At 45.8% G+C, this 24,370-nt stretch overlaps 1 protein-coding gene across 5 annotated transcripts in view; it reads left to right on the forward strand.

Annotated features, from left to right (window-relative positions):
- UXS1 (UDP-glucuronate decarboxylase 1) overlaps positions 1-24,370 on the forward strand; it is a 153,978-nt gene that overhangs the window by 111,550 nt on the left and 18,058 nt on the right. For all 5 annotated transcript variants that reach the window (XM_066267844.1, XM_066267841.1, XM_066267842.1 and 2 more), the window contains 3 exons: positions 11,328-11,432; positions 14,509-14,568; positions 17,420-17,541. In XM_066267844.1, the coding sequence (XP_066123941.1) occupies positions 11,328-11,432; positions 14,509-14,568; positions 17,420-17,541 (287 nt within the window). The remainder of the gene's footprint in view (positions 1-11,327; positions 11,433-14,508; positions 14,569-17,419; positions 17,542-24,370) is intronic.

Below are 24,370 nucleotides of genomic sequence, written 5' to 3' on the forward strand. Positions count from 1 at the left end.
CCAGATGGGGGATGCCAGGTGGATCCCGATTGGGATGCATGTGGGAGTCTCTCTATTTCACCTCCTCTTAAACGAAATAAAACCTTACTACATTTGACCCTTAAACAACACAAGTTTAAACTACAGGGGTCTGCTGTAAATGTATTTTCTTTATGATTTTCTTAATAGAATTTTCTTAATAGCATTTTCTTTTCTCTAGATTACTTTATTGTAAGAGTATAGTATATAATGTTTCTTTAATCATTTTTTATTTTTCTATTACAGTTGACATACATTATTATATTAGTTTCAGGTGTATACCCCTGTGACTAGACGTTACATAACTAAGTGATCATCCCAATAAATCTAGTACCCACCTGACACCATACATAGTTATTAGAATATTATTGCCCATATTTCCAATGCTCTATTTTACATCCCCATGAGTATTCTGTTACTACCAATTTATACTTCTTAATCCCTTCACCTTTTTCACTCACCCCCTCAACCTCTTATCTGACAACCATCAAAATATTCTCTGTGTTTACGAGCCTGTTTCTGTTCTGCTTGTTCATTTATTTTGTTTTTTAGATTCAATTATTGATAGATATGTACAGGGTGGGGCAGAAATAGGTCTGTACTTGTGTGTACATGAATCAGTTTATTCTTGTATTATTTATTAACAGTTGCATTGTTTTTCATACAAACAACTGTAAACCTATTTTTGCCCCACCCTCCACCCTGTCTTTTTTTTTTTTTTTTTTTGTATTTTTTTCCGAAGTTAGAAGTGGGGAGGCAGAGACAGACTTCCGTGTGCACCTGACCGAGATCCACCTGGCATGTCCACCAGGGGGCGATGCTCTGCCCATCTGGGGTGTTGCTCTGTTGTGGCCAGAGCCATTCTAGCACCTGAAGCAAAGGTCATGGAGCCGTCCTCAGCACCCGGGCCAACTTTGTTTCAATGGAGCCTTGGCTGCGGGAGGGGAAAAGAGATAGAGAGGAAGGGTAGAGAAGCAAATTGGCGCTTCTCCTGTGTGCCCTGACCGGAAATTGAACCCGGGACTTCCACATGCTGGCCGATGCTCTACCACTGAGCCAACTGGCCAGGGCTGCACCCTGTCTTTATTGCCATTTTACTGTTCATAGTTTTGATTTTTTTCCCTCTCCTTCTTCCTTCTTCTTCCTCTTCTCTTTTCTTATTCTTCTTCCTTTCTTTCCTCTTCTCCTCCCCTTCTCCTTCCCCTCTTCCCTGCCTTCTCTTCCTCCTTTCCTCTACCTTTGTCTTCTCCTTCATTTCATATAATATTGGTTTGGTGGTGATGAACTCCTTTAGCTTTTTCTTGTCTGGGAAGCTCTTTATATGTCTTTCCACTCTAAATGATAGCTTTGCTGGGTAGCATAAGCTTAGTTGTAGGTCCTTTCTTTTCATTACTTTGAATATTTCTTGACAATCCCTTTTGGCCTGCAAAGTTTCTGTTGAGAAATCAACTGACAATCTTAGGGAGCTCTCTTGCAGGTAACTAATTGCTTTTCTCTTACTGCTTTTTATTTATTTATTTATTTATTTATTTATTTATTTATTTATTTATTTATTTATCTTTCTGAAGCTGGAAACAGGGAGAGACAGTCAGACATACTCCCGCATGCGCCCGACCGGGATCCACCCAGCACGCCCACCAGGGGCGACGCTCTGCCCACCAGGGGGCGATGCTCTGCCCCTCTGGGGGGTCGCTTTGCCGCAACCAGAGCCACTCTAGTGCCTGGGGCAGAGGCCAAGGAGCCATCCCCAGCGCCCGGGCCATCTTTGCTCCAATGGAGCCTTGGCTGCGGGAGGGGAAGAGAGAGACAGAGAGGAAGGAGGGGGTGGGGGGTGGAGAAGCAAATGGGCGCTTCTCCTATGTGCCCTGGCCAGGAATCGAACCCGGGTCCCCCGCACGCCAGGCTGACGCTCTACCGCTGAGCCAACCGGCAGGGCCTTCTCTTACTGCTTTTAAGATTCTTTGTCTTTACTATTTTGCATTTTAGTTATGATGTGTCTTTTTTTTATTTTTTTATACAGAGACAGAGAGAGAGTCAGAAGAGGGATAGACAGGGACAGACAGACAGGAACGGAGAGATGAGAAGCATCAATCATTAATTTTTCATTGCGCATTGCAACACCTTAGTTGTTCATTGCTTGCTTTCTCATATGTGCCTTGACTGCGGGTCTATAGTAACCCCTTGCTGGAGCCAGCGACCTTGGGTCCAAGCTGGTGAGCTTTTGCTCAAACCAGGTGAGCCCGCGCTCAAGCTGGCAACCTCGGGGTCTTGGACCTGGGTCCTTGGCATCTCAGTACGATGCTCTATCCATTGCGCCACTGCCTGGTCAGGCAGTTATGATGTGTCTTGATGTGGGCTTCTTTGGGTTCATCTTGTTTGGGACTCACTTTGCTTCCTAGACTTCTGTGTCTGTTTCTTTCAGTTTCAGAAAACTTCAGTTGTAGAAGTTTTCTGTCATTACTTTTTCAAATAGATTTTTAATTTCTTGCTCTTTTTCTTCTCTTTCTGGCCCTCCAATGATGTAAATCTTGGTATGCTTGAAGTTGTCCCAGAGGTTTCTTAGACTATCCTCATTTTTGTAGATTCCTTTTTATTTCTTTGCTGATCTGATAGGGTATTTTATGCCTCCTTATATTCCAATTGCAATCGCTGATTTGATTCTTGGCTTTATCTACTCTACTGTTGATTCCCTGTAACTTCTTTTTTGTTTTTTTAATTTTTAAAATTTATTGATTAGAGAGAGAAGCATCTGTTTTTTGTTCCACTTAGCTGTGCATTCATAGGTTGTTTTCTGTATGTGCCCTGACCAGCAATCAAACCCACAACTGTGTCATATCAAGATGATGCTCTAACCAACTGAGCTTCCTGACCAAGGCACCCTGTAAATTATTTTTTATTTCAGTTAGTGTATATTTTATTTTGTACTGGTTCTTTTTTTATGCTGTTGAAGTTCTCATTAAGCATCTCTCATTGAGCATCCTTATAACTAGTGTTTTGAATTCTGTATCTAGTAGATTGCTTGTCTCCATTTTGTTTAGTTCTCTTTCTAGAGTTTTGTTCTGTTCTTTTGTTTGAGACATGTTTCTTTGTCTCTTCATTTTGGCTCTTCCCTGTGTTTGTATGTATTAGGTAAAGCTGCTCTGTTTCCTGGGCTTGGTAGAGTGGCCTGATGTAGCAGGTGTCCTATAGAACCCATGAGCTGGGCACTTCCCATGTTCCCCTTCCCGAACCCCTTTTGTTTCACCTTGTGGGCTGTACACACCTTCTTTTGTAGTTGAGCCTTGATTGCTGTTGGCATGTCAATGGGAGGCATTTACTCTCAGGTTGAGCAGATGCAATGACTGGCTGTAGCTGGGAAGAATCAGCCATGCAGAGGCTCATCCCATTCAGCAGGACTTATTGAAGAGATTCTTTGCTGCCTTGCTAAGTCCGCCCCTTGAGTTTGTTGCTTGTGGAGGTGGTGAGTGGTGCTTTGACATGGTCTGAAGCTGTGCACTGGGTGTGGTGGCTCTGGGGCCTCCCAGGAGGTGCAGGCCAAGTTCAGTCACCTCCACTGTCTGTCATTGGCTACCTAGCATGAGCTACCAAGTGATCTACAGATGACTGCTGCTTGTGCTAGGCTTGGAGATGCCCAGGCTAGGCCAAGCTGTGAATCAAGGTTGGCTGCTGCTAGTGCCTTGCCTGGGGCCACTAATGGAGAGATATGGAGCATGCTAAGGCCAGATGCTACTTGTTTGAGAGTTTTTTTTTAATTTTATTGAGAAAATTAACAGGGCGACATTGATCAATTAGAGTACATAGGTTTCAGGTGAACATTTCTATAGCATTTGAACCATTGATTATATACTGTATAACCATCACCCAAAGTCAAATCATTTTTCATCACTTTATATTTGTTCCTCTTTATACCCTTCCCCCTATTCCCCCTGCCCCCTTCCCCTTTGTCCCCCTTCCCCTGGTAACCACTTCACTTTTATCTATGTCCACGAGTCTCAGTTTTATATAGTTCTTAGTTTTTTCTGTAAATGTGTTTGAAGGATGTAATTTACTTATTTCACTTAGTATAATGTTCTCAAGGTCCATCCATGTTGTCATAAATGGCACTATGTCATCATTTCTTATGGCTGAGTAGTATTCCATTGTATATATGTACCATATCTTCTTTATCCAGTCCTCTATCGAGGGACACTTTGGTTCTTTCTATGTCTTGGCTACTGTGAACAATGCTGCGATGAATATGGGGGTGCACGTGTCTTTACATACCAATATTTTTGAGTTTTTGGGGTAGATGCCCAGTAGAGGGATTGTTGAGTCATATGGTAGTTCTAGTCTTAATTTTTTGAGGAACCACCATACTTTCTTCCATACTGGTTGTACTAATTTGCATTCCCACCAGCAGTGAATGAGAGTTCGTTTTTCTCCACAGCCTCTCCCAGTACTTATTATATGTCTTGTTGATAATAGCCAATCTAACAGGTGTGAGGTGATATCTCATTATAGTTTTGATTTGCATTTCTCAAATAGCTAGCAAAGATGAGCATCTTTTCATATATCTGTTGGCCATTTGTATGTCCTCTTGGGAGAAGTGTCTTTTCAGGTCCTCTCCCCCCTTTTTAATTGGATTGTTTGCTGGTTTATTGCTGAGCTTTGTGATTTCTTTACAGGGGGTCCTCAGGTTATAACAGTCTTGACATACGAAGTTTCGAGTTTATGACATTCACTTGCATAAAAACTTTAAAAAAGGAGACGTAAGTGTTTCGGCTTATGCTGTTAGTGTTGTACTTACAGACTACGTGGGTGAACTAGTGTGGTTGCATGCAGTGGAAGAAGATGCAATCATGTGGTGTATGAGTGAGGGAGTTGGCACCCCCAGTATGCTTACCTATTCCATTTTGGACTGTTAAAAGCATAAGTGTTCTGTTTGTGTTAGGCCAGGGTGTGTTTCGATTTACACCATAGTTCGGGTTATGTCACTAGTGTGGGAATGAAACTGGGTCATAACCCTCCTTGTATATATTTTGGGTATTAACCCCTTATCAGAGCTATTTGCAAATGTCATCTCCCATTTAGTTGGCTTAGGCTCATTTCTTAACGCTCCTGTTTTTCTAGCTGTGATTACAGTGCTTGGCCCTTGTAAATGTAACAGAGTTGCCAAGGGAGGGGTCATATGGCGGTCAGCATCTTCTAGAGGCACATGTCCAGCAACTGAATGAGCCTACCTCTCCCCTTTTTTCTTCCTCTCTCTACCCCCTGCTTAGAGTTTCCAGTGCTGTGCTCAGTTTTGGTATACTCTGAACTGTGTAATTGACATGGTTTGAGGGTGTTTTTTCCTGGGCTGTGAGGGGTTTTGCTGCTCTGTTATTCATATTACTTAGTACAGTATTTCCATAGCACTTCTCATTGTATCATTATAGATTATTTGTGATTGTTCTAAAGTTTCTCCCCAACTCTTTTCTTCAGAATTCCTTACTGGATTAATTAGTTAACAGATTCTAGTAGCATGTCCTTTTTAGGACAAAACTGTAGTTAATGTTTTGGGCAGAACACAGTCTCAAGGGAAAGGAAGGCTGTTGAAAACATTAGTTTTTCATATGGTTTTCAGGATCCTCAGTAGGATACTTGGGTGTTGCTATTTAAGTAAACATTACAAAATAGTTTTATAGGATGTACTTAGCCTTTGCAGGTAGGGTGAACAGGGCTAACTTAACTTGTCCAGCATGAAAAAGCAACAAACCAGATGATGCAAAGCCTTTTGGATGAAGAAACCCCAAGTTATGTCTTATCTTTTCACTCAGCTCACTTCACTGTTCCCAGATTGACTGGGGCCAAAGCACCATATAGCAGTGTGTTTGTTTTCAGTCGCAGATTTCCAGGTTGCCTAGACAGTTTGATGCATTAGATCTGTCCAGGAGTCTGCATTTATGTGCCCCTGGGTTATGGAGAGGCTGCCCTCCCTGCAGAAAACCAAGCTGGATGGTGACCCGCAGGAAGAAGAGGGCTTGCTTCTCCTGCTCATGAGCTCATCAGCTAGTGAAAATGTGTTTGAAGGATGTGATGAAGCAGACTGAAGTCATTGTTAAGCAGTGCACGGTGGCCCCCAGTGAGTTACTTTCTGGGCACTGAATGGGCTTCCTACACAAAGTGGCATTTGAATTGAGCCTTGTGGAAGAGAGCCTGAGGCAGGTAAAGGAAATAAGTGTCTGTGTTGCTATGTTTGATGTCAGGGAATTATGACTCTTAAGGCACCAATGTTGTTTTTTCTTAGTCTTTGATGCAGTTTCCTTCACTGCACACGTTGTCACCTCAAGGGCTAAAAATACTGTGGAATATTGGTGCTGTAAGACCATCACCCAGACTTGTTGGTTTCCACTGGCTTTGGGGAGCATTTGGAAGCCCTGTCCATGTGAGCAGAACTGCCAGTCAGTGACTTGTGAACCAGGCGGGACGCCAGTTTAGGCTCAGGTAGGTGCGCGTGCTCCCTGGTGTGGCACTCAGCTGTGCGGTCTGTCCACATTCATTGTTTTGAATCTGGCGCAGTCCTACTCGAGAGCAGCTGCGGGTGTGACAAGGTATTTTAAAAGGGAAATGCGGCCTGAGCAGGCAGTGGCGCAGTGGATAGAGCGTTGGACTGGGATGCGGAAGACCCAGGTTCGAGACCCTGAGGTCGCCAGCTTGAGCGAGGGCTCATCTGCTTTGAGCAAAATCTCACCAGCTTGAGCCCAATGTCGCTGGCTCAAGCAAGGGGTTACTCGGTCTGCTGAAGGCCCGCGGTCAAGGCACATTAAAAAAAAAAAAAAAGCTTTCAAAAGGGAAATGCGATGGTCTGCTCCCTTATACCTGCAGACCGTGGGTGTTTAAGAAAGCAGGTGTTGGTCCTGGCCGAATGGCTTGGTTGGTTAGAGCATCGACTCAAAGTGCAGAGGTTGCTGGTTTGATCCCCAGTCAGGGCACATACAGGAGCAGATCTGTGTCCCTGTATCTCTCTTGCTTCTTTTTTCTAAAATTAATAAAAATAAACATAAAAAAAGCAGGTGTGTGGGCACTAATCTGTGCTCTTATGATCACATTTGTAAGCTAGAAAAGATTAAACAGCCTACAAATACTGGGGTTTTGTGAGAACTGTCTTGTCAACTTGCAACCCTCATAATAGAACGTTTGCTTTTTGTTTTTAGCTGTTTATCAGCACAGAAGAACTGGTGGGAGTTAGCAGTCCCAGGAATTTCCTCCTACTTAGATCTTTTCAGTCGATTTGTATATTGAGAGATTACAAGTAATTTTAAAAGGTTTTGTGTATTTTTAGAGTTTTTTGGGGGGGACAGACAGAGAGAGACAGATAGGGACAGACAGACAGGAAGGGAGAGAGATGAGAAGCATCAATTCTTCATTGCGGCTCCTCAGTGGTTCACTGATTGCTTTCTCATATGTGCCTTGACGGGGGGGGGGGGAGGCTACAGCAGATCTAGTGACCCCTTGCTCAAGTCAGCGACCTTGGACTCAAGCCAGTGACCTTGGACTTCAAGCTAGTGATCATGGGGTCATGTCTATGATCCCATGCTCAAGTTGGTGACCCTGCACTCAAGCTGGCGACCTTGGTGTTTTGAACCTGGTGTTTTGTCCCAGTCCGATGCTCTATCCACTGTGCCACTGCTTGGTCAGGCTATTTTTAGAGTTTTTTAAGAAAAATTATTCTTTCAATATATTAAGGGTTCTATTTTTAAGTTAATCTAGTGGTTTTCAAAGGTGGCTTTTAAACACACATGTGTGTAAATGTCTGGTGTCTCCCACCTGGAGTGTCTGTGCTGGGGGCCCATGAGCCCAGGCGTTGTGAAGCTTCATCAGGCATCCCTGATGCAGAGCAAGGGTGGAGGGAGAATCTCGAATGATCTGCAGTGGGCCAGGAGCCTGATTTTGACCCCTTATATTCCCAGGGTTGAGAAAGGGAGAACAAATATATAAACTAAAATGATTCATTTTGACTTCAGCTTATGTAATAAAGGTTTTACGTATTTCCACTAATACTTGTTTTTGCATCCGCTTTTGCCACTCATAAGTACCTTTGTTTTTTGTTTTTTATCATCTTAACCATTTTTTAAATATACAGTTGAGTAGTGTTAAGTATATTCACATTGTTGCAAAACAGATCTCCAGAACTTTTTCATTTGCAAAATGAAACTATACCATTGAACACTTAACTTCTGTTTCCTCTCCCACTGGGCCCTGCTAACCACCATTCTACTTTTTGATTCTATGAACTTTACTACTCTAGGCACCTCATTATATAAGTAGATTCCTCCAGTATTTGTCTTTTTGTGACTGGCTTATTTCACTTAGAGTTATGTCCTTAACATTCATCCATGTTGTAGCATGTACAGGGTTTTCTTTTTAAGGCTGAATAATATTCCACTCTATGTGTATGCCGTATTTGTTCATCCATTCGTCTGTTGATGGAACGTGGATACTTCCACTTCTTGGCAATTGTGCGTGGTACTGCTCTGAGCAGGAGTGTGAGTGTGCAGAGGTGGCTTCAGGACTCTGCTTTCAGTTCTTTGTTATATCCCCAGGAGTTGAATTCCTGATCACATGTTAATTCTATTTTTAATATTTTGAGGAACTATTATACTGTCTTCTATAGTGGCTGCAGCTTTTTACATTCCCACCAACAGTGCACAAAGGTTCTAGTTTCTCCACACCTCACCAACACTTGTGATTTTCTGTTACTGTTTCAATAGTAGCCCAAGGGGTGTGAGGTAATACCTCCTTGTTATTTGGATTTGCATTTCTCTGATGATTAGTGACATTGAGTATCTTTCATAAGCTTGTTGGCCATTTGTATATAATCCTTGGAGAAAGTCTATTCAAGTGCTTTGCCATTTTTTAATTGGGTTGATTTATTTTTTTAATTTATAGGAATTCTTTATATAAATATATTCTAGATGTTAACATTTTAGCACGGTTATGTTTTGGAAACGTTTTCTCCCATTCCATAGATTGTCCTTTTACTCTGCTGATGTGCCCTTTGTCATTGGCATAAAGTTTTAAAGTTTGACATAGTCCCAGTTGTTTGTTTTTGCTTTCATTGCCTTGTTTTTGGTGTCGTATCCAAGAAATCTTTGCCAAATCCCATGTGAGTGTCAGCTTTTCTCTTGTGTTTTCCTCTGGGAGTCTTTAATCCATTGTGAGTTAATTTTTGTTTTATGGTGTAGTAAGATAAGGGTCCACCTTTATTCTTTTGCTTGTATATATCATGTTTCCCACCATTTGTTAATCCTTTCTCCTTTCACAAGTGAGTGACATGGTATTGTTGAGGATCATTTGACCATATACAAAAAGATTCATTTCTGGGCTCTATGTTCCATCGGTTTATATATCTGTGTTTTTGTGATTACCCCACCATTTTGATTATTATTGCTTTGTAATAGTTTCAAAACCAGGAAGTGTGAGTCCTCCAACTTTGTTCTTTTTAAAATAAGATTGTTTTGGCTGTTCATGCTTCCTTGAGAGTCCGTATGAATTTTAGAATGAAATTTTTTTCTATTTATTTGAAAAATACTGTTGGGATTTGGACAGGGATGATGTTACATAGTATTAATATTTATTTTTAAACAGGAAGACCTTTTAAAAAAGTCACCTCAAGAGTTTGCTGTAATAGTCTTGACAAAATAGCCTCACAAACAACCAGAAGATGAGATCTGCAGTCTTTCCCATGTTCTTGCCTCCCTCCACGTATGGTCGCAGTGTAGGTACATGCAGGTACAAGGGCTCTGTGGAACGGCAGTGCCCCCCCCACCCCCCCCCGTGCCCCTGACCATGGTGGCTCGTGTGCGCAGACGTGCAGACACATTTAGGCTTGAGAGACTGATGATTAGGGCAAATTAAGTGGCGACCAAGCTCACAGCCTGGAGAATTCCACTCTGATGGGGAGCTGCCACTTCTGCCCTTGTCTGAGGATGGAAAATTGTTGTCTGACTCTCGTTCTAGGGTTGGAGTGTGTTTCAGGAAATAGCCCCCAGGTCCTAGAGGGTTCTGCAGTTTTTCCCATGCCCTCCTGGATATGTCAGGCGATTTTCAGGTGGTGATGTGTGGGTGGGGAGCTTCGGCAGTTTTGGTGGGGGGTGTTTTTTGAGATAGTTATGTCAGAGAATTAGTCATGGAGACTGTTTTTTGGGTTTGCTCGTTTTGCCTGTCATGTCTGAAACCTAGCCCCTAGTGTGCTGTTACCTCAAAGGAGAGCCCTGGCTTGGAAGAGAGTTATGGAGGAACCCCGGCAGGTGCCCTTGTAGGGGTCCAAGCTGTGACAGGGGATTCCCCGTGGCAGTGGTGTTTCAGTCCCCGTCCGTGAGTCTCCTGTGGTGATGCTTGGGATTTTTGGCCTGTAGCTGAGGTGAGATGGCATGGCCCAGACTCTGCCTGCAGGTGGCTTTCCTCCTTTGTGCTCATTCACTGCTGCCCTTTCGCAGGGAGATGCTGTTCCCAGGGGCCTCTGTTGGGTGGCAGGTGTCACCAGACCCTGGAGAGAGGGTTGTGGGTGGTGGTGTTTGAGGGATGTCTGTGCACGAGGGGAGGTGTGGTTTTCTGTGTCCTGGGTACATAAAAGCAAAGTGAAAGGCGGTATCTCCCATGCTTTTGTGCCTTTCCTTTTACATCAGATTTGTTTTTCCAATTAAAAATGTTTACCTTAGAACAGTGATTTTCAACTGATGTGCCACAAGAATTTTTAAAACATGGATACCTGACTATTTAGTCAGGGGCACTGTTGTCTTTTCCCTTAGGTTGTCAAAATAAAAAATGACAACAGCTAACATGACAATTACCGCCTGGTGTGAATGAATCAAAATGATACACATTTTTATTTGTCAGATCGGCAAAAAATATATATTTTTTGGTATGCTGCAGAATTTTAGTAATTGGTTTATGTATACCATGAAATGAGAAAAAGGTTGAAAATCACTGTTTTAGATATTCATGCTTAATTCTGTGTCTGAAAAGTCAGTCTCCTTTCTGATGTAACTGCTTTATTTTGGGCAGATCTCAGAAAATAATGAGCTTGGTAGTCACATTGATCCTAATTAGTAGAGAACTGGCCCAAATAAGTGGCCCAGCTCATGTTTTTGTTCCAGATAATTAGAGTTTCTGGTTTTGTTTAAAAATTCTTCTAATGGTAAATGCAACTTAGTTTCTAGGAAGAGTAATAAAAAAGTTTGGTGAAAGATACACGAGTGAACACCTTTATAAAACAGTCTGAATTCGGGCATTCAAAATATTTTTAGTGTTTTTCTTGGAAATAACAGACTTCATTTTGTTTCCTGTAGTTGACCAGATATACCATCTGGCCTCGCCAGCCTCCCCTCCAAACTACATGTACAACCCCATCAAGACGCTGAAGACCAACACCATTGGGACGCTGAACATGCTGGGTGAGTTGCCCTCTCTTTACTTTGCAGAGGTTGGGAATGTTGTAGGCAACTCCCAGCCTAGGCCATTGACTGTGCTGTAGAAGTTTAATCCGGGTCTTCACAGCCCTCCCTCAACTCTGCCTGGGCTATTTCAGTGTGACTATATTTGCCATCAGAATTGGTCATGTTGGAGATGGTCATTGTAGTAGCCAGTCTGTGCTGCCCCAGCACAGTACCCTGGGATGACCACCTGTGCTGCCAAGTGACGACCCAGTCTCCCTCCACTCCTCTCTGATGCGTGGTGGGTGTGCATCCTGCTGGAAAGGGAGCTGGTGGCTCTGTTCTCAGATTGGGTTGGAGAGGACTACATGCACACTCACCATAGACACACATAACACACCACAAAGACGTGCACATCACACATACACAACACACGCGCATGCACATAGGCACATACCATAGACGTATACACAGAGTGATAACACACACACACACACACACACACACACACACACACACACGGGAGTTTCAAGAGTGCTCTGGAAGGGGTAGGAGGAAAACTGTCCTTATGGGGTATTGAAACCTAGTCCCTGGCTCCAGACAGACCTGCAGCATTCACCTTACAAGTCCTGGATGAGAGTGAGGACCGTTAAAGGGGCCACCTGTGTACTCCCAGGTGACATGCTGTGGCTGACAGACACATTGCTGCCTGAGTCGGGCATGCTGCGATGGAGCTTGGCACAGGTTCCAGACTCACTAGGGGTTTTGATGAGTTACAAAGTGGAAGAAAGGAACCACTTTTGAAAATGTCAGGTAAAAATGGACTTAATTACAGGAACATTTAAAACAAGTTCTATAATTAGGTTTGGGAAAGATAGCACAAAATTTTAATTGAACTGAAGCATCAGACAAGGGTCTGAAAAGGCAACTGGAGACTGGTTTTCAAGCTATCTGTACTAGACATTTAGGGGACTTTAAGCTCTGCATGAAGTCAAAGGATTTATTCTTAGAATTTAGAAAAGGCACTTGTCCTCCTCTGTTATGACTCCTACCCTGGTCACCAGACAGATGAAAGTGCCCTCCCTTTTCTGCTTAGAGATGAGGCATGTCACAGGCTGCCTGTTTCTCACCATGACGGCTCCGCCCCTTCATCACGCTCTCTGTCTCCCCGACCTCTGCTCATATCACTACTAGACACAGTAGAGGAAAAGTCACCAAACACGTGATGTTAAGAAAGATGTCATTTATTCTGCTAGTTTGGCACTGCAGTCAGTGTGCCCAAGCTACTGCCCTGCTTACTGTGGGGGGATTCCGATAAGGACTCCGCTCATCCTTCTGGGGAGCCGGGCGTCTTGGGGGAGATAGGACATGGCAAGGCACCGGCGGTGCTGACTAGGGAGTGAGGGGTTCTAGAAGAGAATGGCATGCTCTCGAGTTTAAGGTGAAGTCACTCGGGCTGAGGCTTATACCCTGAGTGAGGGTGGACCTGCAGGTCTTGGAAGAGTGGCAAAGGGTCTTCTGGGAATTATACGGGCAGATACTGGAGAGGGACGATTGTGATACCGGAGAGACCCAAGTGAGACTTTATTCTGAAATGAGAGGAATGTTGCTAGCTAGCTATTTAGCACTTGAGATAAGATGCCTGAATGGCGCCTAGCCCCTTCCTGGTTGGGCCCTCCTCTCTCTGTGGTGTCACTGCCTCCATAGCCTATGCTTGAGCCTCTTCGTGCTTCAGCCCCTTTGTTCGGTCTCTGCACAGACACCTGGGCACTACAGCAGCACAGCTGTGTTCTCCTTGTTCCCCCTTGTGGAGAAGGAAGATGTTCTGTGTCTTGAGTACATTATGTTCATATCCTGGTTGGGATACTGAACTGTATAGATGAGCAAGCTTTTACTGTTGGGTGAAACAGGATAAAGGGTACATAGGATCTCTCTGTATTCTCCCAACTGCCTTTGAATGTACAAGTCAAATTAAAAGTTTAATTAAAAATGAATACCTCGGATCCTTCACTTTAAAGCCACAACCATTGTCTCTGTGCAGTGACACGTGTGGTGATCCCCTCACAGACTGCAACGTGGCCTGTGGCCTTGGGAACCTGTAGCCCTAGCCCTCACGTCTTGCTGCATCCCTGACCATTTCTTCCTCAGCACATGGCGGCATGTGCACAGTAGCCTCCAAAAATGTGCTTCTCAACAGCTCTGTTGTCTTGTCCTTCATGTGCATCTTCACACCCCCCAGGTGCCCCTGCACACTCACACCCCTGTCTGCTCATGCCAGGATGCTTCCTTCTGTCTTGCCTGGCCTCCCCAGAGGGCTGCAGTTACATGTGCCTGCCTCCCCTGCCCATCACAGCGCTTCGTGGCTGTGTGCGGGGCTGGGTGCTGAGGGGGTGCTGCCCAGGGGCCCTCGGAGCCTGTGTCTGTGCCCATGGCTCAGTGCTGGAGTACGTTGGGGAAGCATGGGGCTCAGTGAAGTACAGTGGGGTTGTGCTGTACAGGGCTTCTCAGAGCCTCTGACGTCATCCAAACTGGCCACACTTATACAACTACCATAGAGAATAGTGTTTAGTCCACTGTGCATGTGAGTGGTCAGTGAAGGAAAGGGTGCAGAGCAGGATGATGGAATGTGTAAGTTGCTTTGGTGAAACCTAGAGGGAGGTGGGAGGGCAGGGTGGAGGTGCCTGGACAGGGGTGCATGTCGAGGAAGGTGCGAGGGACTGTGTGAAGGGCCTTGCCTCATTCCAATAACGGCGAAGCTTTCTCGTAACATACTGGGTGATGTGTCGGGCAAAGGAATCTGAAACTCGACAAATCACACTTCATCAAACAGCAGATTCTGTGTTTAGCCCTGCTTACAATGATAAGTATCTAACTAAATACTGTGCTTCTGAGGGTTTGTGTATGTTTTCCTGTTTTTATTGTTTTTTGGTATTATTTCCAAAGTAGATGCAATGAGAGTGGATAACTGAAGATGCATGAGTGATCAGATACCATTAATACTAGAAAATTGTGAAATTGGCTACAGAAATGTTCACATGTGTTTTTTCCTTGTTTCCCTGAAATTGAGTTTCTCTTCCCATGTCCCTGCTCTCTGTAGGGCTGGCAAAGCGCGTCGGTGCTCGTCTGCTCATGGCCTCCACTTCGGAGGTGTATGGAGGTAAGTGGGCTGGGCTCCCCCAGACAGCTTCCATCCTGTCTCAGATGAGTAAGAGACCAAAACCGAACCCAGAAATCCCTCTCTGAGAGGCTCACCTGCTCCTCCGTTCAGGGCACAGCAGAGAGAGTCCTGTCTCTGTCACCGTGGCCTCTGGGCTCCCGCCCTCTTGCTGAGCACACCCTCGGAGGACTGTGTCACAGTTCCTTACCAAAGGGGACCTTCCACAGAAGTGTCTGCCGTTCTGCTCTGAAAGTACCCCTAGAAGTCAGTGAAGCATTCGGGATGCTTTGCCAGTTTAGCTGGTGCATGCTGTTTGTAAACAATGCATAGTGAGCCGACCCACTGAGAACTCCGGGTTGACCTTGACGCTTGCTTGTTGAAGGGATGTGTGCCGACACTTCACTGTTGTATAATCATTTCTGGATGATCCTGCTATTTCTGGGAGTGCCAGAAAACTCAAGGGCCTGTTCTGCCCACTTGCAGCACTTCACCCCACCCCACAGGAGTGTGCAGCTGGGTGCAGGGCTTTGGAGCACTGCTTAGTGGGTGCAGCAGGAGCAGACTGCCATGATGGAACTTAACCCATTCACATCCTGCTATGGATAGGACAAATGGGGGAGTGGAAGGGCAACATGGGAAGAGGTGAGTTTTTATTAAAGGCAACCAAAGGAAAAAAGTCTGAGACACAGAAATGCTACTACATGCAGTTATTGTGTTCATTGTAATCCCTTTGAAAAGGTGAGCACCATCTACTTTGCAATCCTTGGTGGTTAAAAGAACGGAAATGTCCACAGTTCCCTCCCCTGTTCGCCGTGTTGCTTTAGGAATAGGTAGTTGAGTGGATGCTGGAGTTCTCCCCTCCCTGTTCTTCCCATATGAGACTCTACAGGGGATCAGCAAGTTCCCCACTGGTATTGGACGGTTCCCCTTTGCTTCCTTCTGTGGCTTCACATGTCACAAAAGGAGTGGCGTGGACAAAGTCTGTTGGGCTGTATGTTTTTAAATGCCTCAGACCTAAAGGTGACAGTGTTCTGTGTCTCAGAGGGCACAGGGGCATCTTCCATATCTGCCCTAGTCCTCCTCCTTCCTCACTTAGCGTCTGTGCATTTGGCAGTAGCTTGTGTTCTTTAGGATCTTCAATAATCTATGGGCCAAACTCATGGTGTCTACCTGGTCCACTGGGATCCATACTGGTGCCCAGTATCTCAGAACTGCAGTAAACTGGCATGTGGGCCTGTGCACTCGGTCTGATAGCTGGGCAAAGTGCTGTCAGAAGCCTGATTAGAAACCAGCTGTGACTCTGGCCCTTTACTTTTCTAATTCAAACTGATTTTGTGAGGAAACTTTAAAGCTGTGTCATGGACCTCAGGCTTCTTGGGCATGTCAGCCCCAATGGTGCCCGTCAGGGTAGGTGGGTGTGCCCAGCCTTCTCTTCCTCATCGTTTGCCAAGTTTAGGATTGTCTCTTTTGTAGTCCAGCTTGCCCAGCCCTTGTGAAAACTCCCCAGGAAAGGCCTGGTGTGAATTACGTCCTGGTTTCCCTCTCCCTGAGGGTGTTTGCCCTAAACGTCTCCTCTCCGGGCAGTGGAAGCGTGCCTCCTCTTGGGGGAGTTAAGCCTCAGCGGAGGCAGCAGGGTCTGCGTCCGCACGGACTTGCACTGCCCTCTGGAAGAGGAGCCAGTCTTGGTGGATGGCCAGCTGAGGCACGTGTGTGTCCATGTCCCCTCCCTGTAAGGGTCCTACTGTGCCCATAAGCCGAAGTTAGACTTCTGCTTCAAGGTATGCAAGAAGGGAATTTATAACAGATTTTTGGGTAAAGATTTACATATTTTATACCATGATTATATAAAATTCCTGGTATATTAGACTAGATAAGTTTGTTATTAATTCACATTATTACTGGGTTTTCTTAAGTAGTTATTCCCTGGGCACATCTTAAAGTGTGATTGATTCTTACACCAGAGAAACAGGAATTGGGAAATAGAAAATACATGCTAAAGGAGCCATTTGCCACTTGTCATTGATGTTCCCATGACACGGGACCAGGCCCCTGGGTGTCTGCACATGTGAAAGTCATTTTCCACAGAGATGCTCTTAAATTTTCAATAAATACATGCTTTGCTTTCATTACATACATATATATATTTATGTGTGTGTGTGTGTATGTATCTATACATACACATTTTTTTAAGTGAAAAAAAGAGGAGATAGTGAGATAGACTCTCGCATACACCCTGACTGGGATCCCCTTGATAACCCCTCTCTGGAATGATGCTCAAATCAACCAAGCTATTTTTAGTGCCTGAAGCTGATGGCTGGGATTAACCGACCCATCAACAATGCTCTGGAGGGGAAGAGGGACAGAAGGGGGAGAGGAAAGGGGAGAGAAACAGATGGTCATTTCTCTTGTGTGCCCTGACCAGGAATTGAACCTAGGATGTCCACAGGCTGGGTGGGCCAACACTCTACTCCTGAGCTAACTGGCCAGGGCTGCATTACATATTTTAAATATAAAATTGAACCATATATCTCTTCACATAGATTATATTTAATTATAGTTTGTATAATAATTAAAAAGTCAATAGTTTATGGGAGAGAAGGAAGACAAAATTGAGAACCTTTGATCTTGTGTTTTCCTGTAATTGCAATACTAATGTGAGAGGCAAGAACCATGTCCCACTGGAACTTTGGACTGTGGAGCACTGAGGTTGTCCAGATCTGGTCTCTTCATGTGGAAGTTTATCCTGGTCTTCTCACAGCTCCTTTTTATCATAAATATTCAGTGTTCATCATGAATCTGAACTTGCAACAAAAGCAAGATGAAAACACGGTCTGATTTCTCCCCTTCATAGATCCGGAAGTTCACCCTCAGAGTGAGGACTACTGGGGCCACGTGAACCCGATAGGCCCCCGAGCCTGCTACGACGAAGGCAAGCGTGTTGCCGAGACCATGTGCTATGCCTACATGAAGCAGGTACCAACCTGAGCGTGGGAGCCAGGGGTGCAAACACCAGAGCTCCTGTGTCAGTTAAATGTCTGGGGGCGGGGGTTTGGGGAGGAAGCCCAGGTTCCCACAATCATAAATGATAGGGATTATTCACAGGTGCCACCTTTAGAAATAAAATTATTTCTGGAGGTAAATTCTTAGGTTTGGAATGCTGTCGCACAGCTAGGCAGCATGTCGCTTGCTGTCCAGTTGCCCACCAGCAGTTACCAAGTGCCCTATTGTCCTAGAGCAAGTGGTCAGTGGCTTGACCTCCAGAACCTAATAGAGACAGAAATGAGCTGATGACAGCTTTTGTCTGCACCTGTCTAGAGACTGTTGCTTACTGCCCTTTCCTGCTCTCCTAGTTATTCATTGCTCTGCAGAGGATTTCTCTGTGGGTAGTCTCATGGCTCAGATTTGCGCACTCACGTGCTGTAGCGGAGGAACCCGTGGACTGAAAGGCAGAGTTCCAGCCTGGCTCTGCTGTGCCTTGTCCTCAGAGATGTGCCCTGGCCTCCTTGGCCTTTCGGTTCTTGTCTCTGATTGGGGTTCAGTGCACGGTCCTCCTACCTCAGGGTAGTTGTGTGGGAGCAGATGGGACATCAGACAGGCCCCCGAGGAACCTGGCCAGAGCCTGGCTAGTCCACTTATTTTGAGGTGACTACCCTGTTGTGTCTGGACCTGCACTCCTCACAGAGGGCCCTTTATTAGAGGAAGGGACACATCAACAGGACAGGCTGTTGACAGATGTGTGGGAGCTTGTGCTCTTAGGACTTAACAGGACTGGGCATATGTCCCTGGGAGCAGTGCTCCTCAGGCCTCTGGGGGGCTTTGTAGAGGACAGGGCCGTGTCTGGGTGCCTGGTGCTGAGCTGCCGATGGCCAGGATGTCCCCGAGTGTCTTCTTAATGAAATGCCAGCATTAAAGACCCACAGAATAACCTTGTGCTGATGTGAGTATTTAGGCCTTTCCACCTGTTTCTTGGCCAGAGGCAGAACTAAGACCTTTGTAAGCTACTTTGGACAGTTGGCTTATAGTATCTATTAATTTTTAAGAAACACTAATCAGTTTTAGAAAGGACATATCTTTGTCATTTTTGAGCTCAGATTATCTTGACCCCAAAATTTAAGCTGGTCTTTCAGATACATAGCACAGGCTGTGTGTGTGCTGGTGCTTGAGAATCCTGACTTGAGTGCATGAGGAACGTGTGCCTGCACTTTAGTGCAGAGTCAGTTTGAAAAGAATCATGTCTCCCAACTGTTCTTTGCTTTCAGTTTAGTATTTGTCAGTGAATTTTTACATAGGTAAAGCTGGTGGGCATAGGAATTTTTATTGAACTTTTAATTTTTATTAAATGATTTGTAGTGTAACATGATTATTTTGTAAGTATACATATTATCTTAAGGTATGAGCTCATGATGGTGATGGTATGAGTGGTGACATAGTCGGTATTACTGAGCACTGACTGATGCTAGGATGGTCACCCCTCTGGGCACGAGCCAGGGTGTGCACTTCACACCCATAATAACAGTGGCATCCATGTCATCCGTTGTGAGCTTGGGATGTAGCACCTGGATGACGGGACTGTCAGCTTTTACATGGCTGCTCACAGGGTCTTGGGAGAAGACAGGCATGAATGGTGTGCCCTGAAATCTGGGAAGTAATATGCCCTTTCGAAGCCCCTTGTGTGGACAGCTGGTCTGTGGCTAAGTGTTCCCACACAGCTGGCGATCCGTCTCTCACCTGAAGAACTGATTCTGCTGTGGAATGTCTGGCATGTGCTTCTCTACAGGAGGCCCTAACATGATTGACAGTGGGTGGGAATGTCACACCTGTGGTCATGGTAACAGTGTGCTTGGTCTCTGTGGGGCTTAGCCTGTGGTGGGCTCAGTCTGCTTAGTCTCCCCTCATTCTCACGGCCCCTTTCAGGTGGGGCTGACTTGCCCATTTTATAGGTCAGCACCTTGGCCTATAAGCAGAACTTAGACTCATGCCTGGCAGCCTGCAGGTCATGTCCCTCTACCTCTCCCGGCTGTCTTGGTGGGTCACTGAGGGCGAGGGGGCTTGGCTGAGCATGAGAAGACATAGCTCCAAGTTCAAGGGCCCAGGACAGCAGTCCAGGTGGCACTGCTCTAGAAGAACCATTGCTCCCCAGAGCAGTGAGGGTCATCAACAAGGGCTGCAGTGGAGCATTGTCACTTTATAGTTCTACAGAATAGCAGCTTTTAGGAGAAAATTCAATACTTGAAGTGATGCAATTTGTGCTATCTATGGATTAATGAAAGAAAATGACCAGCCTGACCAGATGGTGGTGTAGTGGATAGAGCATCAGACTGGGATGCAGAGGACCCATGTTCAAAACTCTGAGGTCACTGACTTGAGCATGGGCTCATCCGGCTTAGAGCATAGTCTCACCAGCCTGAGCACTGGGTCGCCGGCTTAAGCATGGGATCATAGACATGACCCCATGGTCGCTGGCTTGAGACCAAAGGTCGCTGACTTGAGCAAGGGGTCACTTGCTCAGCTGTAGCTCCCTTGGTCAAGGCACGTATGAAAAAGCAATCAATGAACAACTAAGGTGCCACAACAAAGAATTGATGCTTCTCATCTCTCTCCCTTCTGTCTGTCCCTATCTGTCCCTCTCTTTGTCTTTCTCTCTGTCTCTCTCTCACACACACAAAAGAGAATGAAGAATGACCAGAAAGAAGGATGAGTCAGGTGGGATGCTATGTCTTTGGCATGTTTTTAATTAACTACTTAGTAATACATATTACTATTTTTTGTATATAATGATATTCACTCAAGTATAAATCGTTGTATTATTCCCTACGTGGATATATTTTACTCTGAATAAACCTAGTATATAAGGATTGAGAATATAAACAAGATAGAGATAGGAATACTCTTTTTATAGTTTTCTCTTTCCCAAAGGATTCTCTTCTGAGTGTCTCTTAATGAAATATGCTAATGTATTAAAAATAGAATTTGATTTCCCAGGAAAAAAACCCCGTGGCATGTATATAAAGAGAAGGTCCCTTGCATTTTCTTTGGGGGGAAAAATGAGAGGGCAGTGGTGATTGGAGGGCTTAGCATCTTTCACGAATACTTAGAACTTGTCAGACGAATTAAACTGTGGCTTCTGTGTGCACTTGGATGTGGTAGTTTTATAAATGCGGGGCCTTCTCCGGTGGGCTGTGGCCAGTGCCTGGTATGTGTGAACTCAGCCGAGCAGGAGCCTGACATTCCCAGACCCTTGGCCCACCCACTGGGCAGGGCCTGCGCACGGCTGCCATCCATAAGCCGCAGAGATGTAGGGCACTGATCAGTCATCTAGTAATCCATTGGCCTTGAACGGATGGCTTTGTTTGATTTTCTGACATGAGAACACTTAAGAAAACAACATGGTTGATATGTACCTTATATTTTAGTTTTAAAAAAATTACACAGCGAGCTAAAACAAATCAAATGTTCTGTGGGTAAGATTCATACCCTAGGGATGCAGACTCTGTGGCCTGGACCTGCCCCGCTATGCCATCTGCTTCTTGGGCACCCGCTCTCTATGCCTGCTGGCCCTCCCAGAAGCTGGCAGAGGAACACGTTCTCCCCTGGCCTTGAGCGAGTGCAACTGCTGTGTGGCCAGCACTCAGACCCGGTAGTTCTGCTACAACTAGAGTGGGCTGTGTAGGGAGATTGCTAGGCAGGCACATGCCACACTCCTCTGAGCTTGTGTGGCTTTCCTCCCTCTGTCACCACCCAGAAGGGGTTGGAATGGGTTAGCACAGGGGTTGGGAACCTTTTTGGCTGAGGGAGCCGTGAACGCCACATATATTAAAATGTAATTCCATGAGAGCCATACAACCACCCGTGTACATTATACATTATCCAATAAAAATTTGGTGTTGTCCAGGAGGTCAGCTGTGATTGGCTCCAGCCACCCGCAACCACGAACATGAGCGGTAGGAAATGAATGGATTATAATACATGAGAATGTTTTATATTTTTAACATTATTATTATTTTTATTAAAGACCTGTCTGTGAGCCAGATGCAGCCATCAAAAGAGCCACATCTGGCTCGCGAGCCATAGGTTCCTGACCTCTGGTTTAGCACCTCAAGAGGCCTGCTCAGCAAAGTGAGCTCTGCCTTCTATAATGACCTGGGCCTTATGTACGGGTAGGGAGCAGCCCCAGTAAGAAGTGTTTATGAGAGGCCACGGGAAGTGTGGTGCTGCCTCAGGGCTGCAGGGACCCCTGCCTTAGGGAGGTTGTAGGGCAGCTCCTACCTCAGCTGCAGGGACCCCTGCCTTAGGGAGGTTGTAGGGTGGCTCCTCTCTCAGCTGCAGGGACCCCTGCCTTAGGGAGGCTGTAGGGCAGCTCCTGCCTCGGCTGCAGGGACCCCTGCCTTAGGGAGGTTGTAGGGTGGCTCCTCTCTCAGCTGCAGGGACTCCTGCCTTAGGGAGGTTGTAGGGCAGCTCCTGCCTCGGCTGCAGGGACCCCTGCCTTAGGGAGGTTGTAGGGCAGCTCCTGCCTCGGCTGCAGGGACCCCTGCCTTAGGGAGGTTGTAGGGCAGCTCCTGCCTCGGCTGCAGGGACCCCTGCCTTAGGGAGGTTGTAGGGCAGCTCCTGCCTCGGCTGCAGGGACTCCTGCCTTAGGGAGGTTGTAGGGCGGCTCCTGCGACTTGGCCTGGGCAGGGGAATGAAGGAAGCCTCACAGGGTAGTCCTGTTGGACTGGGGAGTGCTTCCCGTTAGCTCTCTGTTCTGTGCTCTGCAGGTAAGTACACCCTGTTGCCTTTCAGGACCGGCTGTGCATGTGGTGGAAGCACTTGCTCTCCCTGTGTGCTGCTTGTTTCATCCTCCAGCACCACCCATCAATAAAGACGGTGGCTGGTCATACTGTGGTGTTCAGTGGAGAGATCAGTCTCCAAGGAATGGTCACACTGGAAGAGAACTTGAGAACGAGAGCTGCTTAACCCCTGCTGCTAAAACTTCTATGCTTGGGAGATGTTGGAGTTGGGGAGGAAACCCTATACCTTCACTTCTGCCTGCCTCTCCAACCCCTCCCCCTCCTGGCTGTGACAGATGACTTGAAAAAGAGGCATCCTGATGCCAGCTTACCCCTCTGGGTAAGCTGTCTAGTCACTGTTGCCAAAGCCCAGTCATTAAAGTGATCCTAGGCACCTGGTGGAAATGTTTCTGAGATACTTTACATGGGGTCACCATGATGCCAAGAATTTAATGTAATCAGGGAATGAGGTCAAAGTTCAAGGGCAGATACTAGATTTCAGGCCATCACTTGGAGATAGGAATGATGACTGTTTCAAAGCAGAGTCATGTATTTTCTTTTAATTCATGTAATGGAGGCAGAGGGATATTGTTATCCCCATTCCAAAGATTAGGATCTGAAATGTGAAAAAACACAAGTGACTTCCTGAGGAATGTGTGACTAGTGAGTGACAGGACCTTGGTGACAGCCCTCCAGCTCCCCAGCCTCCCCACATGCTCCCCAGTGCCTCTTGTGTGTGTTCCCTGTGCTGCTTACCTGTGTGTCCTTAGCCTGCTTGCCCACATGGCACTTTGAGCATCTGTCCCCTCTGTGCCCCCTACCTCTATGCCAGTTGACTTGCACTTGCAGGAGTCAGGCTGGTGCTTGACAAGAACTTGGTGGCACTTGGAGACGTAAGTGGATGAGTCCTGGTTCCCCACATGGGACAAACCATGGACACGAAGTGATGTCCGGCATGCTTTAAGATGACTCTGTTGTCCTGCCATGTAGACAGAGGCCTTGTATCTCACAAGCTAGAAACAGATAGATACCCTCACATGCTGTTCCTGGCAGATGAAGTGTTGAATGTGAGTCAGCAGTTTGAGTTGCTCACTGGTCATCAGAGTAAGTTCTCCCTTAAAAAGAGGCACGGTGGCTTGCCGGCACTTCCTGGGTTTTTATCCTAGGAAGCAGGGCTTTGGGTGATTGACCCTTTCTTCAGGCCTGAGATGCCCATCAGACCACCACCATGAATAGCACGTGGGGACCTGCTGACTATCCAACATCCTGCCTGGGACCACTGCAGGATCCCAAGGGCTGTCAAATGGCTGACAGACTGCATGCTCAGCTGGTACCTTTGTGTCCTGATGCTACGTAGAAGGAGCCAGTGCACTAGAGGAGAGCTGGTTTCAGTGGAGGGAGCTTTGGTTTTAATTTAATTCAGAAGATGAGGCTTAATCTGGAGCTAGTCTCTTTGATGTCAGCTGGCCTTGGGAGCCGGAATTCTGGTGACCCTGTGTCGCCCAAGGTGATGATTCAAGTGGGAAAATAAAAACTAGCAGGCTTGTTTGGGGTTGGCCAGATAGTGCTGGCAGAGCTCTGTTTTTAAGGAGGCCATGCTCTGGAGCATAGTTCCTGTGGAAAGGGAAGGTCAGGAGGACAAAAGCGTTGGTTTTGCTGCGACACTTGCAAGCTCACGATCTTCCTCCTGCCAGGCTTGTGGATCTGACTGCTGTAAATCTGCTAAAAGTTTTCTAGTTTCGTCCTAAAAGAAAGCCATATTTATCCACTTCTGATTCTTTCGTCTTAACAATTAAATGCAAGTGGATACTTTTATTTTCTATTTAGACCAACATCTGTGTACCTCCTGCTTTCCTCTCTTCCACTGTTGGTGTTTTTTTTGTTTGTTTGTTTTTTGTTTTTAAAATTCTCTTGTTTAGTTCAGTAGTGAAAAGGGTTGATTCAAATTCCTGGACTGAGTATAACAACTCATATCTTAGTCCTCAGAATCTGAAAAATCATATGAAAACATTACAATGTATTGCTGGGAGGAGTTA

The sequence above is a fragment of the Saccopteryx bilineata genome, chromosome 3 (genome assembly GCF_036850765.1).
Source record: "Saccopteryx bilineata isolate mSacBil1 chromosome 3, mSacBil1_pri_phased_curated, whole genome shotgun sequence".
Taxonomy (NCBI): Eukaryota; Metazoa; Chordata; class Mammalia; order Chiroptera; family Emballonuridae; genus Saccopteryx; species Saccopteryx bilineata.